General features: G+C 39.3%; 1 protein-coding gene across 1 annotated transcript in view; it reads left to right on the top strand.

Moving 5' to 3' along the window:
• Positions 1–708: 708 nt before the first annotated feature.
• Positions 709–14,604, top strand: part of zbtb24 (zinc finger and BTB domain containing 24) — a 15,050-nt gene continuing 1,154 nt past the window's right edge. The window contains exons 1-4 of the mRNA XM_048596688.1: positions 709–1,686; positions 6,851–7,018; positions 7,927–8,010; positions 12,892–12,975. Of these exons, the coding sequence (XP_048452645.1) occupies positions 738–1,686; positions 6,851–7,018; positions 7,927–8,010; positions 12,892–12,975 (1,285 nt within the window). The 5' untranslated portion in view covers positions 709–737. The remainder of the gene's footprint in view (positions 1,687–6,850; positions 7,019–7,926; positions 8,011–12,891; positions 12,976–14,604) is intronic.

Here is a 14,604-nt window from a genome sequence, read left to right as displayed (position 1 = left end):
TCAGCCTTCCTGCTCCTCTGATGCTGCTTGGCCTGCTGTGTTCATCCAGCTCTACACCTTGTTATCTCAGATTCTCCAGCACCTGCAGTTCCTACTATCTCTGAAATAATAGATTGGTCTGTTTTCATTAGAACATAGGATGAAGGAATATTGTATTAGACATTTAAAATCATGAAGGGATGGAACAATGCAATTAGAAGTTATCTGGTTCTAGTGTTTAAGGGATCTCGACAAGGGGATGTCGATATATGTTTATAACACATTAAATAGGAAGCTTTTTACATTATCTTAACATTTATAACTGGAGTTTGGCACTGTTGTTGGTCAACCTCTGAATTACTGAAGAACACATGACTTATATTCCTTATCATCACTAGAATTTCATGAAAGCACAATATTTAGTGACATTTCTATGTCTAACTGAAATTTTAGATTGTGAAAAGTACCCAGCACTAAAATTGTAGATTTTGCTGTTCCAAACTTGACATTGTATCTGGAGAAAACATGTTAAACTGTGAAAAATGCTGAAATGAACAGTTGGTGATTACACTAAAGTGATGAAACAAGAGTAATATAAATACTAAAATATCTAAGCTGACTTGCAGGAAGTATTATAGTGCCCATATAGTTACCACCAAAACATGCAAATGGCATTTGGGATCTGTACTGCTGAATAAAAATACTTATTATTTGCATTTTCTTTCATTAGTAGGTATGTTTGACTGAGTGTCATCGAGATGGATGAGACATTGCCTGCTGTTCCACCTGCATCGTCTCTCATCATTCAATCTAAGACTCACAAAGATACTGTTTTAACTAACTTTGAAGAACAAAGAAAAAGAAATTTCTTGTGTGACATCACTTTAATTGCTGAAGATGTTCACTTCAAAGCACACAAAGCACTGCTTGCTGCCAGCAGTGAATATTTCTCTCTGATGTTTGCTGATGAAAGCCAGCAAGATCAAGCTATCTACATGCTCAATGGAATGGCTGCAGATACCTTCAGTGCTGTGCTGGAATTCATATACACTGGTCGTCTGAATGTCACTGAAAAGTCCATTGAGCATATTGTGACCACTGCTGAGATTCTGAAAGTGAATGATTTAATCAAAGCATACTCAGACTATCAGGACAACAATTTACATGTTAAGGTATCATTGGCTTCCAATGGAATTAAAGTGGTAGTTGTGGATCCCAATGTTGATAATGATCAACCCTCGAAGCCGAAGCGCAAAAGGGGAAGGCCCCGGAAATGTGAACAGCTGCAAACAGAAAGGGCTGAAGTTGACAGTGGGACCCCAACTGACCCACAAGAACATGCAAGCACACTGGAAGAACCTACAGAGGAATCTCACAGTAGAACTAGCAGTAAGGTGATCAGTGAAGGGAGACAAAGTTATAAGGTGTCAGAACCAGAAACCTGTTTTGATGCTGATGCAGCTTCTCAGGCAGAAGGTAATGAACACAAATTAGCAGTGGTGAGTCGTAGCCGTTATAGCAACCGTAGAATTCAGAGGCCTATTAAGTTAATGGGGTACAAGCTTGGCACAGTAGAGGAGGAACAGGAGGAAGTGAAGAAGCGAGGGAGGAAGAGAAAGTATCCAGATGTGGAGGCTAGATGTGAAGACTGTGACAAAGTGTTTAAAAATCACCACTTCTTGTCCATACATCGAAGGACACACACAGGTGAGCAATGAACAGTGTTTTTAGTTTGTGTTTGGGGGATCTTTGAAACGGGTAATCCACATGATAGGGCAGTAATAGAAAGGCTAAGATATCCTTTCCCCAACACCCTACTTCCATACTCAACATGGAAATGTGAACTTTTCAATATTATAAAGATATTTTTCAGTATACAACTTTGTCTTTACTAATGATTGCATATATTTGCAATTTATGCTTATTAAAATGGCCATTTTTTATTTGCTATATTTCACACCATTAAACTGTTCTTAAATAAACAATGGGAAAGCACTGTCTTCTCTTTCCATATTTTTCTGTATTAAAAGCATAAGACTGTGACACCTACTCTTTGGGCTGATAAATTCCACGTTTCTGTCTACTGGACCATCAGCAGTGCTGCCACATCTCAGGGTCTGCTGCTATCCTGTGTTACTGTACAATTGAAATATCACCAATGATATAAAATCTAAGCTGTTCCCACCCCTCCTGCAACTGATAAATCCAACAGCTCCCTCTTTCCAGTGCTACTAAATATGAAACCTTCTATATTGTTCTATATTTCAGACTTTAAGCAAGGTTGAGTATATTGGTAACATATAATAATGAAGACCCTGATGAGCTTTCATGAGATTTGGAAGTCAACCTTCAAACAAGTGCACGAACATCCCTGGTTATAAAAATGTAATTTTAGATGGATAGCCTTTATAATACAAGCTACCTTTTTTCCCCAATGTCAATTTAATTGGTGTTACATCTCAATTTGTTTTACTTTTAGACACTAAGTTTCCAGTTTTCTGTTACTTCAATTATTTTATCTGAATTATTTAAATTTTAGAGGTATGTTAATTCTGTAAAATATAATTATCAGGTGTACTATTCTGAGAATCATAATACAAGTAGACTATTTGGAACTTGCAGCCATAACAGTTATGATAACCAGAGAAAAGGGATATAAAGATCATATGAAATCTGATCTGACATAATGTGATGTTAAGACCAGCCTTTAATAAAAGAGCTAGAATTGTCAAAGTGGAGGAACATGGGCAGAGGAAAGGATGATAGTATGTGTTTCAAATTGTCTCTTTGATCTCTCCAGTCACCAATAATTTAAAGAAATTTGAATTCTGTGGCCAACTTAAAATATCACACAACAAGATTTCAAGTTTTACCATTTTTACTGCAACAAACTAAAACATCATTGATTAAACAATATATTTGCAGGCGCCTTTGTAAATTAAGCAACTAAAGCTCTTCTTTTGCTTTGAACATGATCAAAAACTTTACTCGATGAGTATACATTATAATGTCCCTCAAATGGACATTCAGTTTTCCTAGAACTAGCCTAAAGTACGAGCTCTTGAGAGTTGCTTTCATTTCTTTTCTTTCCCAGCCCAGAAACCTTTAACCCTAGAAATATCTTTCACGGCAAGGGTCTTCTGGAGTTTCTCTCTCTAGCTCAGGCTAGGTGAATGTTCCAGCCCCATTTCAGATCCTTATGGTGTTGGTCTTCTCAACTCACGCACAAGCCCCTATGCTGATTTCATGTACAGTGAACCGTAGCAACTTGGCTCTTCTATTTTCTCTTGCTAACTCTGTCAGACTGAGCTGTCTGAAATTCAGGGATACCTTTAAGAAGACTTTGTAATTTGATTTTATAATGAATATCTGCATCTTTCATGTCTCAGAACCTATCTCTGTGACAACATGAACCCTGTGGGTCTTGATTCCAGGTTGAAATGCCAATTAGTTATCCTTAGACCCCCCCCCCAAAATTTATTGTATCTTGGAATCATACAATCAGTTTAAAATACAAGAGCTTACAATGAGACCATTTCAACCTGTTCGTTGGACTTGGAATCTGTTCATCGTGATGCCTCACAGCGCCCGGGACCCAGATTCAATTGCAGCCTCGGGTGACTGTCTGTGTGGAGTTTGCACATTCTCCCCGTGTCTGCGTGGGTTTCCTCCAGGTGCAGCCTCTGGTTTCCTCCCACAGTCCAAAGATGTGCAGGTTAGGTGATTGGCCATGCTAAATTGCCCGTAGTGTTCAGGGAGGTGTAGATTAGGGGATTATAGGTCTGGGTGGGATGCTCTGAGGTTCAGTGTGGACTTGTTGGGCCGAAGGGCCTATTTCCACACTGTAGGGATTCTATGATTCTATGATCACAGCTATTTTCACGGTGCCCGCAGAGTTAACAACTTACACCTTCTTCCTAGTAAAACAACCTGGGCCCCTCTCATCTTTAACATCCAGGCCTGACATTGATAGAACTGGTCACATGACTCCCTTCATTCCTCAATTTTATTGCTAAAAAATAACAACCTTATAAAGATCATATTTGTAAGAGAGTACAGAAATGTGAAGTTGCTATTGCTGGCACCTGTTCTGCATTGCATGTTCTGCTTTGCTTTCTTCCTTAAAATCAGTCATTTCCTGCTACCTCCTTCCAACCTTGGTGAAGTGCCAATAACATATCAGCAGCTGTCAATCTAATGAAAGGTCACATCCGTTACAGGCACAATCTCCAGTATTACAGGGAGCAGCATGTGCTGCACATAAGATCAAGAGGTTTTTTGTTTAGTATTTTGCCAATATTTATCCCTTAACCAATTTACAAAAAGGAATTACTGATTATTTTGTTTGTTGTCTGTGCACCATGTTGCTTTGGATGTTAGATATTTCAAAAAATTTAACACAGTTGAATCTCAGGATTTAAAACTCAGGTCAGGTCTGGAAAGGACTGTGCTAAAGGTCAATGGCCTTGCATCATAGAATGATTGCAGCATGGAAGGAAGCCATTTGGTTCCATCTTATTCATGCCAGATCTCTGCAAGACCGACTGACTTAGTACTGCTCCTCCATCTTTACTCCATAGCCCTACAATTTACTTTTTTTCAAAGGTTTGAGATGTAACAGACTTTGAGCAGATACAAAACCAGGGAAATTTGGGGCAGTACAAAAGGAAAAGCTATAAGAAAAGTCTGATAGAATAGATTGCTGGAGAGATGAAATTTTTCAAATTTGTTCTTGTGTATGAGCATCACCGTTAAGTACCAACATTTTTCAAATTTATTCTGTAAATCGACTGGGAGCATCACTGGCAAAAGCCATCATTTGTTATCCATGCCTGATTGCCCCTGAATTCAGTAGATTGCTAGGCTTTTTCAGAAGGCAGTTAAGAGTCAACCATAGTGCTGCAGGTTTGAAGTTGCATGTAGAACAGACTGGGTAAGGACACCAGATTTCCTTCCCTAAAGAAATTAGTGAACCACATGAGCTTTTTTGACAATTGATGGTAGCTGTTCCTGAGATGAGCTTGAATTTTCAAAATTAATAATAAAATTAAATTAAATTTAAATTCTTCCAACAGCTGTGGTAGGATTTGGACCTGTGTCCCCAGGGCAGTGGACTGGGCCTCAGATTACTAGTTCAGTGACTTTACCACTATGCCAATTTCCCTTCACTTATTGCCTTTCCTAATGATCCTTAAGCTGATGGTAAACTGCGTTTTGAACTGCTGCAGCCTGCCCTTACAGTGTTTTTTGGGTGGAAGTTTCAGGATTTTGACCCAGCCACACTGAAGGAACACTGATGCATTTCCAAGTCAGGGTGGTGACTGGCTTAAAGGGGAATTTGCAGGCGGTGATGTTCCCATATTATCATTCCTTGGAAGTGAAAAGAGACCAAACCAGTGATTGAAACGTTCAGTATAATTTCAGTGCAATTGTCCTGTCTCTATTTTAAAGCTCAGCATTCCGTATGACTATTAACAACTTTTTCAGCTTGCCTGCTATACTTCCCACAATTTGTATATGCACGCTCCTCAAATCCCTGAGTTTCAGCATTAAGGTCATTTATTTATATAAATGAAAGCAGTATTCGTCATGCTGATTTCTGGGGAACTCCACAGTAAATCTTCTTGCAGTGTCCAAGACAACTGTTCACCATTGCCATGTTTTGTATCACTCAGCCCAAATCATTTCGCTTTGACTTTGCTGGCAGCTCTGGTATGAAGCTTAACCATTTCAAGGGTTACCATGACTTGTGGAATCACTTGTGGAATTGCACCCTATTATGGGATATAAAAACAGAAACTTTTGGAAATACTCAGCAGATTTGGCAGCATTTATGGAGAGAAAAATGGTTAAGGATTCTCGTTGTGACATATCATCAGAGTCCCTAAACAGGTTGCTCCACTTCCTTAAAGATAGAAAACAGTTGGATCATCTAATTGAGATATTTAAGATGATTAAGTAAGGGGTGATAAGAGTAGACAATGAGCCAATTTCTCCAGCAAGATAGACCAAGCAAGAAGGTATGACTTTAAAATTAGAAATAGAACTGAGTGGTAATGTCATGAAACAGTTCAGACTGTGGAAGTTTGACACATGCTTCCTCGAAAAGCTGTTGTTGCAATTAAAGATCAATTAAAAGTGTCAACATTTGAGATTTACTTTTATAAATTCATTCATGGTATGTGGACGTCACTGGCTAGGCTGCCATTTATTGCCCATACTTTACTGCCCAGAGGGAGTCTGGAGTCACATGTAAGGATGTGACAGTTTCCTTCACTAAAGGAAATCAGTGAACCGGGTGAGTTTTTTCAGTAATTAACATTGGTTTTATGATTATCATTGGACTCTTAATTCCAGGTTTTTTTTTTATTGAATTCAGATTCTACCATCTGCCATAGGTAGATTTTAAGACTCGTTCCCAGAATACTATCTGGGATCTAGATTTATAATCTAGCAATAATACCACAAAGCCATTGCCTGCCCTTAAATTGACGAATTTTTGCTAGTTAAGGATATCGAGACAGAAAATAAATGCAGAGAATGGTTTCAAGATACAGATCAGCCGTGATCTAATGGCAGCCTAGCCAGTGACGTCCACATACCATGAATGAATTTATAAAAGTAAATCTCAAATGTTGACAGTTTTAATTGATCTTTAATTGCAACAACAGCTTTTCGAGGAAGCGTGTGTCAAATTTCCACAGTCTGAACTGTTTCATGACATTACGACTTAAGGGATTGAATGACTTACTCCTGTTCTTATGTACTTAAGGAAGGAGAGGGGTAAATATAGCTTCTCATAATTATTTGTCATAGGGTTGGATACAAATTTGGTACTTAAATATTCACTTTTAAATATTTTTCATGGTAGGTGAACGTCCTTTTAAGTGTTTTGAATGTGGTAAAGGATTTTCACAGAAGCACACGCTGCAGGTTCATGAGCGAATGCACACAGGGGAGCGTCCTTATCACTGCACAGTTTGTGGGAAGGCATTGACCACCAAGCATTCTCTGTTGGAGCACATGAGTCTGCACACAGGTAATTGCACTGCAGCTTGTCTTTTTAAGCATAATTTAAGTTAGAAAAAGGTCATTACCATTAATAGGTAAACTACCATTATGGTGCACTGCATAATAGTGATTTGATCCATGACCCTTAAAATCAAGTGCAGTAATAATGTGATTACAACTGAGCAGGAGACCATTTGGCTCACTGAGTTCATGCCGACTCTCTATAAAAAAAAATCAATCAGTCCCTTTCGTCCATTCTATACTGCCAAACCCTGAAAGTTTATCTCTCTCAAGTGTCTGTTCAGTTATGGTATACTGACATTCCAATGACATGATGGACTGGAGAATGTGCTTATTTGGTAATAAAGCTTTGGCTCAGTCGATAAATGTACTTTGTGTTATAATACTGAGCCAGATGGACCAGGAAGGTATCAACTTGTTCAGTTTGTTTTAAGCTAACAAATGATCAGAGTAGTTATCTTCTTGTAAGTTGCTGTAAATCTTGTGTACGCATCTTATTACAAGGCCAGCATTCTTATATTACGAAATAGTGTTTCATGATCTGTTTGCTGACCATTCCATTTTGTCTGTTGAAGTTGTTGGGAAGCTGCAAAATTCTACTGTATTCTTTTTGTCCAAGCTCCTTCATTGCTTGTCTTTGTTCTATTTCTTGTGCAATATTGTAAACACAATTTTCAACCGTTACCCTGAAATAGGGCGATGACACAGAAAACTAGCATTTTCGAATTTTACAATGTTGCAATCAGATCCCCTCTCATCCTTCTAAACTGTAGTTTAAACAGGCCCACTCGAGCCAACCTCCCCTCATATGACAGTCCTTCCATCCCCACGAGTTATGCATTTACAAAATGGTCATTCTGTTTTCTATGTCTCCAGACAACCTTCACTAAAGTGATTTTTCTTTTCCATTTTTAGGAAAGAAAGCTTTTAATTGTGACCAGTGTGGGAAGTTTTTTACTCAGAGGAGACAACTGAAGAGCCATTACAGAGTCCATACAGGTATAACTTCTTTTTAATTCATTCATAGGATGAATGGGCATTGCTGGCTAGGCCGGCATTTATTTCCCATTCCCTAATTTCCCAGTGGGCAGTTCAAAGTCAACCAGATGGATTTTTCCAACAATGGTTTCATGGTCATCATTAGATTCTTAATTCCAATTTTTATTGAATTCAAATTCCACCATCTACCATGGCTGGATTTGAACCCAGGACCCCAGAATATTGCCTGGGTCTCTGAAGTAATAGTCTGGTGATAATACCACGAGGCCATTTACCCCCTTAAATATGGCTTATTTGTTTTAATTATCAGTCTCAAAAAACTGACAATGTTCCAGCTCTTTAGAAATTCAAAACACAGTTGAACTGGGAGCTATTGATGTTAAAAAAAGTCATAGTATAACCATTAGAAATGGCTGAAACGTTGCTTTTGATGATCCCTGGATTGGGTAGCTGTGAGTATTGCAAGAATTTTCATCACAACGACAGCACTTGTATTTTATGTCATGCCTTTAATATTGTGCAGTATCAACTACAGCTTAGTTGATCACATTTCTGCTTTTGAATCAGAAGGGCAAATGTTCAAGTCCCACTCCAGATACCTGAGCATAAAAACCTAGAGTGACACTGTTTTGCAGTAAAAGAGCAATGTCAAAGATGCGATATTAATCATGCACTCAGTCAGCGCCAACAAATGGACATAGAAGATTTTTTTAAAAATTCATTCGGAGGTTGTGGGTGTCGTTGGTTAGGCTAGCATTTATTGTCCATTCCGAACCACATTGCTGTGGGTCTGGAGTCATATGTAAGCCAGATCAAGTAAGGATGGCAGATTTCCTTTCCTAAAGGACATTGGCAAACCAGTTGGGTTTCATGGCACTATTTTAAAGAATAGCAGTGTTATCCTTGGTATCCTGACCAGTATTTACCCTATAATCTGGTCATTACCTCATTGCTTTTTCTGGGAGAATGCTTCTGCATCTAACTGCTATATTTTCTATGCCACACCAAAATAAAAAGTGGTTCATTCATTTCGATGGGCTTTATGATATCCTGAGGTCACACAAGATGCTCTATAAATGTAAGAGTTTCTTCTTAAAATTTCCCAAGGCACAGGAAGCTTATCAAACAAAGTTAACAGAAAAAGGAGCCACATAGAACTGATAAGGTAGATACCAAAAACAGGACTAGAGGTAGATCTTAAGGAACATCTCAAAGGAGGTATGCAAGTTAGAGGGACACATGACTTAAGGAACAAATTCAGAATTTAAATCATGAGCAGCTGAAGGGATAGCCTCCTGTGATAGACTTACAACAATTAGATATCTGTAAAAGTTCAGAACTGAAGAAGTTCAAAGATTTTAAAGGATTGTAGGATTGGTGGAGATCAGAAAAAAGAATTGGTTTGAGCCTTGTAGATTCATACATGAATCACTAAGTTCATTTATTCTTCTACAATGTAGTATTCTTACATTTGGTGCTGTGATGAAATCCTCTATGGTATCTACTTGTTGTACTGAGCAAGCCAGCATTCTATCGCTGCTAACACTTATTGAACAGTTAGTTCCAAAAGTTGTTTGGTGGTAATTCTGCCCAACAAAGGGGAGGGGCTTATGACAATGTTTTCAAGAAGTCACTCAGCACAGCTGTAAACAACACTGCTAAAGGTAGCTGAACTATGTGGATTTCGTGTAATGAGGACTAAAGGACATCCTTGAGCAATTGAATGGCTCTGTATAGGAGGACTCGGTAACATCCTGGAAATTGTGGAGGCTCAGAAGAAGCTGTGTACTACTAATAGTTCAGTTCAGCTGAAAGTTGAAAGGTCCACAAGTAGTATTTACTGGATGCAATTGAGTAAGATCAAAGCTCAGGAAAAAAATATTCAGGGGCAGCTTTAGCTTGGTAAAGCCAGCATTCGGTGAAAAGTTGGAATTATTCTTGTGGATGATTACTAGAGTGCAATTTCAGAGTCCAGGGTAGATCCCAGCAAGGAAGGTTATTGACCAGAATGGGAACAGTTGTTGGGGCAGTCCAAAGCTGAGCAATTCTTGAGAGGGAGTTTCAAGGCTAGATGAGCAAAAGTAAAGAATTGTAATCCCTTGTGAAGTTTATCAATAATTTGGTGACCCACTGTATTAACAATATTGGGGCAGAGGAAAAGGAATTGTTAAGAAATCCACAGGATCTGTTTTGGTTACATTTGCTAATTGATGTGCTCTGTGGGGTACTCAATCACAGTCTGTTACCCATTCTAACCACATGTTAATGCTGGATGTTAGTAAATGTAGATTATATAACTTTTCTAACACTGTATAGTAAATTTTTATTGTTATTTTTCAAAACTCTGGAATCTTATGACTTTATTCTCTTAGTACATATCCTGCATCTCAATTTATGCAGCAGGCAGTGAAGAAGTCAAACGATATGTTGACCTTCATCATGAGAGGATTTGGGTACAGTGGCGAGGATATCTTGCTGCAGCTAGTATAATATTGTACAGTTTTGTTTCAAGTCCAGTATATGATTCACAACATGAATTAGATCATGGGCTGAGATTCAGAAACGCATCTATTTGGGATACAAATTGACTTCTGTTGGACTTATATAATTATGTAGTACCTTGGTGAGTCCACACCTGGAGTATTGTGTGCAGTTTTGGTTTCCTTATCTGAGGCAAAATGGTCTTGCTATAGAGGGAGTGCAGTGAAAGTTTACCAGACTGATTCCTGGGATAGCAGCACTGACGTATGAAGACTGGATCTGTTAGGAATATATTCATTGGAGTTTAGAAGAATGAAGAAGAATCTCATAGAACCTGTAAAGCTCTAACAGGACTAGACAGGGTAAAGACAGGATGTATGTTCCTGATAACTGAAGAGTCTAAAACCAGGGATCACAGTTTAAGGATATTGGGTCGGCCATTTAGGACTGAGATGAGGAGAAATTTCTTCAGCCAGAGTGTGATGAGACTGTGGAATTCTCTCCCACAGAAAGTGGTTGAGGCCAAAACAATGTATGTTTTCAAGAAAGAGTTAGATATAGTTCTTAAGGCTAAAGGGATCAAAGGATATGGGAAGAAAGTGGGAACAGTGACTGAGTTGGATGTTCAGCCATGATCATATTGAATAGTAAGTGGGTTTAAACGGCTGAATAACCTACTTCTATTTTATATGTTTCTATATCTACTTAAAAATAAATGTTGCTGATCCGTAACCACTGTTACATAAATTTGGTGGTCAGGTCTGGCATCATAAGAGTTCTGCTTATTTTGCAGTTAGTTTTCCTTTTCTTTGCCATTCACATATCATAAGATCAAAATGTCCTTAAGAGAAGTTCTCCTCTCCTGGCTATTTTAAAATCTGTGCATGCTGTTTACTACTGCCAGAAACACTGATGTTATTACAGAGATTTCTGGAACTGTAGCTAGTAATATAAGCCATAATACTATAAAAGATAGCCATAAGAAATGCTCATTTGTGAAAGGACTAATGCAAGTAATTTCCATTACACTCCTGTGCCAGATTTACAATGTCTGCCGCACTACAGTTATACATTTGTTATACATTTCACAGTCCTTGATGAGATGTTCTTTATAGAGAAGAAATTACTGTTGGTGAATTAGGGTATGAATTTTCAATATATTTAACTATTTGAGTTAATACCTTCATTAAATTTTAATAAAGGAAGTTATTTCATGGAGTAGTTGAATGATTATAGGACAGAAGGAGGTCATTTGGCCTAACGTATCTGTGCCAAGATTTTGTGAGAGCAACTCAACTCGATACAATCCCTTAGCTTTTAGATAATTAACAAATTCCCTTTCGATGACCGCAATCAAATCTTTCAGGCACCAGACTTAACCACCTGCTGTTTACAAAAGTTATTCCTTGTGTCACTGTTTCTCCTTTTGCCATTCACAGTAATTTGATGTCCTCCAATTTCTGGCCCTGCTGAGCTTCTGGCACTCAGTTGGCGAATGTGGAAATCAGAAGTCAGTCTTTACTTGGTTTTATTCATGAATTGAGACTTGCATATTTATAGCGTCTAACTTTGCAAGCAATGCCAGTGTCAATAAACGTTCTTTATACTTCTTTGAAAATGAGTGAACTAAATTAACTAGTTGACAGTCCCTCAAAGGAACAAGTGTCTCTTCATACACTTGGAAAATCCAGGCAAACCAAGTTATTTTATTAGAAGCTGTGAGTTATTTGCCCCTTAATGGACCAAAGTATACCTTTATACTCTGTTTAAAGGGCTATCACTGGTAAATTTGTGTTTTTTTTAAACAACCTGTTAGGACATGACACATCTGGGGCTTCAAGCCAGACCTCCTCGCCCAGAGGTAGACATACTACCATTGTGCCACAGGACCTTCCCACAGTTGAATAACTGAAGTGTAGCAGTCTTTTATGTACAATTCCTTTTGTAATAAAAGATAGCATCCCATTACCCTTCTTGATTATTGGCTGTACTTGCATGCTAACCTTTCATGACACGTACATGGGAACAGCTAGATCCAGCTGAACATTGAATTCCGCAGTCATTCTCCATTTTATTAGTTCTCTGCTTTTTCATTCTTCCTGCTAATGTGAATAACTTTGTATTTTCCCTCATTATACCCATCTGCCAGATTTTTGTCCATTCACTCAACCTATCTATATTCATCTGCAACTCCTATATGTCTCCTTCAGAACAGACATTCCTTCCTGCCTTGGAGTAATCTACAAATCTAGCCAATGTGTCTTTGCTTCCCTCATCTAAGTCATTGCTGTGAATTGTAAAAACTTGAGTCACTAGCAGAGGCCCCTGTAAGTCTACAGCAATAGGTTTGTAAAATGTGTTGTTTTATAATGCTGAATTTTTGCATTTCCTGTTTGTTAGGTCAATCCATGCCTGAATGTGTGCACTGTCATCGTAAATTCATGGATGCTGCTCAGCTGAAGAAACATATGAGAACACACACAGGTAATTTACGCTGTGAAAGATAGATAGCACAGGAATATATTTTTGGAGAAAATGTGGGAATAAATGAGAAACCACTGATGAATATGGAGTTTGAAATCCAACTCAACAATAGATAGGATGACAATATTACCAGGTTTTACCAGGACAAGCAAGCACGTAGCCTAGAGTTGGGCAGAGTTTGGTGAAATAGTAAAGGCCATCTGTCTGCGCCAAAAAAATTTCACTTTCATTTCACCATAGTTTGTTGGAGAATATGCTCAGATAAGCAGTTTGGTAACATAGAGATCAGTTGTCAAATTCATGTTGGTGGCAGGATGTATATCTAGTTGTTGATGGTGTTCACCTGGAAAGCGACCATGTATCTGTGCATAATTATCAAGGCAACAGGGAAATAATGAAGTGAAGGTGTCCAAAACGGAATCTTAGAGTTTGGAGAAGATGAATATAGGGAGGTGCGAGTGTAAACTATCGCTAGAGATGTGCTGGACCTGTGGGGGCAAATAGATGGAACAAAACAAGAATATCCCATTGAGGACAACAGGCAGCAAGAGATATAGAGGTGGAAGGAATGATCAAAGATTATGCAATGGCATGTAGGTCAAGGTCAAGACAGTGGAGCACATGTCTGCAGTCACAGAAGTTGTCATTACCGACTTTACTAGGGAAGTTTTGGTCCTCTGAGGAAATGTAATTGGGAAATTTAGGAGAGAGGTGATAATTGAGCAATGTGATTAGGAACCTTGGAGATAAAGATGAGGTTAGACATGGAGATAGCTGACAAGGAAAGCAGATTGTGAATATTATCTTGGATTTGGGGTGACAAATAGCATATGGAAGGAGATAGTAGGAACTGCAGATGCTGGAGAATCCAAGACAACAAGGTGCAGGGCTGGATGAACACAGCAGCCCAAGCAGCATCATAGGAGCAGAGAGGCTGACGTTTCGGGCCTAGACCCTTCTTCAGAAAAGGGAGAGGGGAAGGGGGTTCTGAAATAAATAGGGAGAGAGTGGGAGGCGGATAGAAGATGGATAGAGGAGAGGATAGGTGGAGAGGAAACAAACAGGTCGAAGAGGCGGGGATGGAGCCAGTAAAGGTGAGTGTAGGTGGGGAGTTAGGGAGGGGATAGGTCAGTCCAGGGAGGACGGACAGGTCAAGGGGGCGGGATGAGGTTAGTCGGTAGGAGATGGAGGTGCGGCTTGAGGTGGGAGGGGGGGATAGGTGGGAGGAAGAACAGGTTAGGGAGGCAGGGACGAGCTGGACTGGTTTTGGGATGCGGCTGGGGGAGGGGAGATTTTGAAGCTTGTGAAATCCACATTGATACCATTGGGCTGCAGGGTTCCCAAGCGGAATATGAGTTGTTGTTCCTGCAACCTTCGGCTGGCATCGTTGTGGTACTGCAGGAGGCCCAGGATGGACATGTCGTCTGAGGAATGGGAGGGGGAGTTGAAATGGTTCGCGACTGGGAGGTGCAGTTGTTTATTGCAAACCGAGCGTAGGTGTTCTGCAAAGCGGTCCCCGAGCCTCCGCTTGGTTTCCCCGATGTAGAGGAAGCCACACCGGGTACAGCGGATGCAGTATACCACATTGGCAGATGTGCAGGTGAACATCTGCTTGATGTGGAAAGTCTT

The sequence above is a fragment of the Rhincodon typus genome, chromosome 5 (assembly GCF_021869965.1).
Source record: "Rhincodon typus isolate 14 chromosome 5, sRhiTyp1.1, whole genome shotgun sequence".
In the NCBI taxonomy this organism is placed as follows: domain Eukaryota; kingdom Metazoa; phylum Chordata; class Chondrichthyes; order Orectolobiformes; family Rhincodontidae; genus Rhincodon; species Rhincodon typus.
The sequence above is the reverse complement of the archived record's forward strand: the minus strand, read 5'-3'. Positions and strand labels throughout refer to the sequence as shown.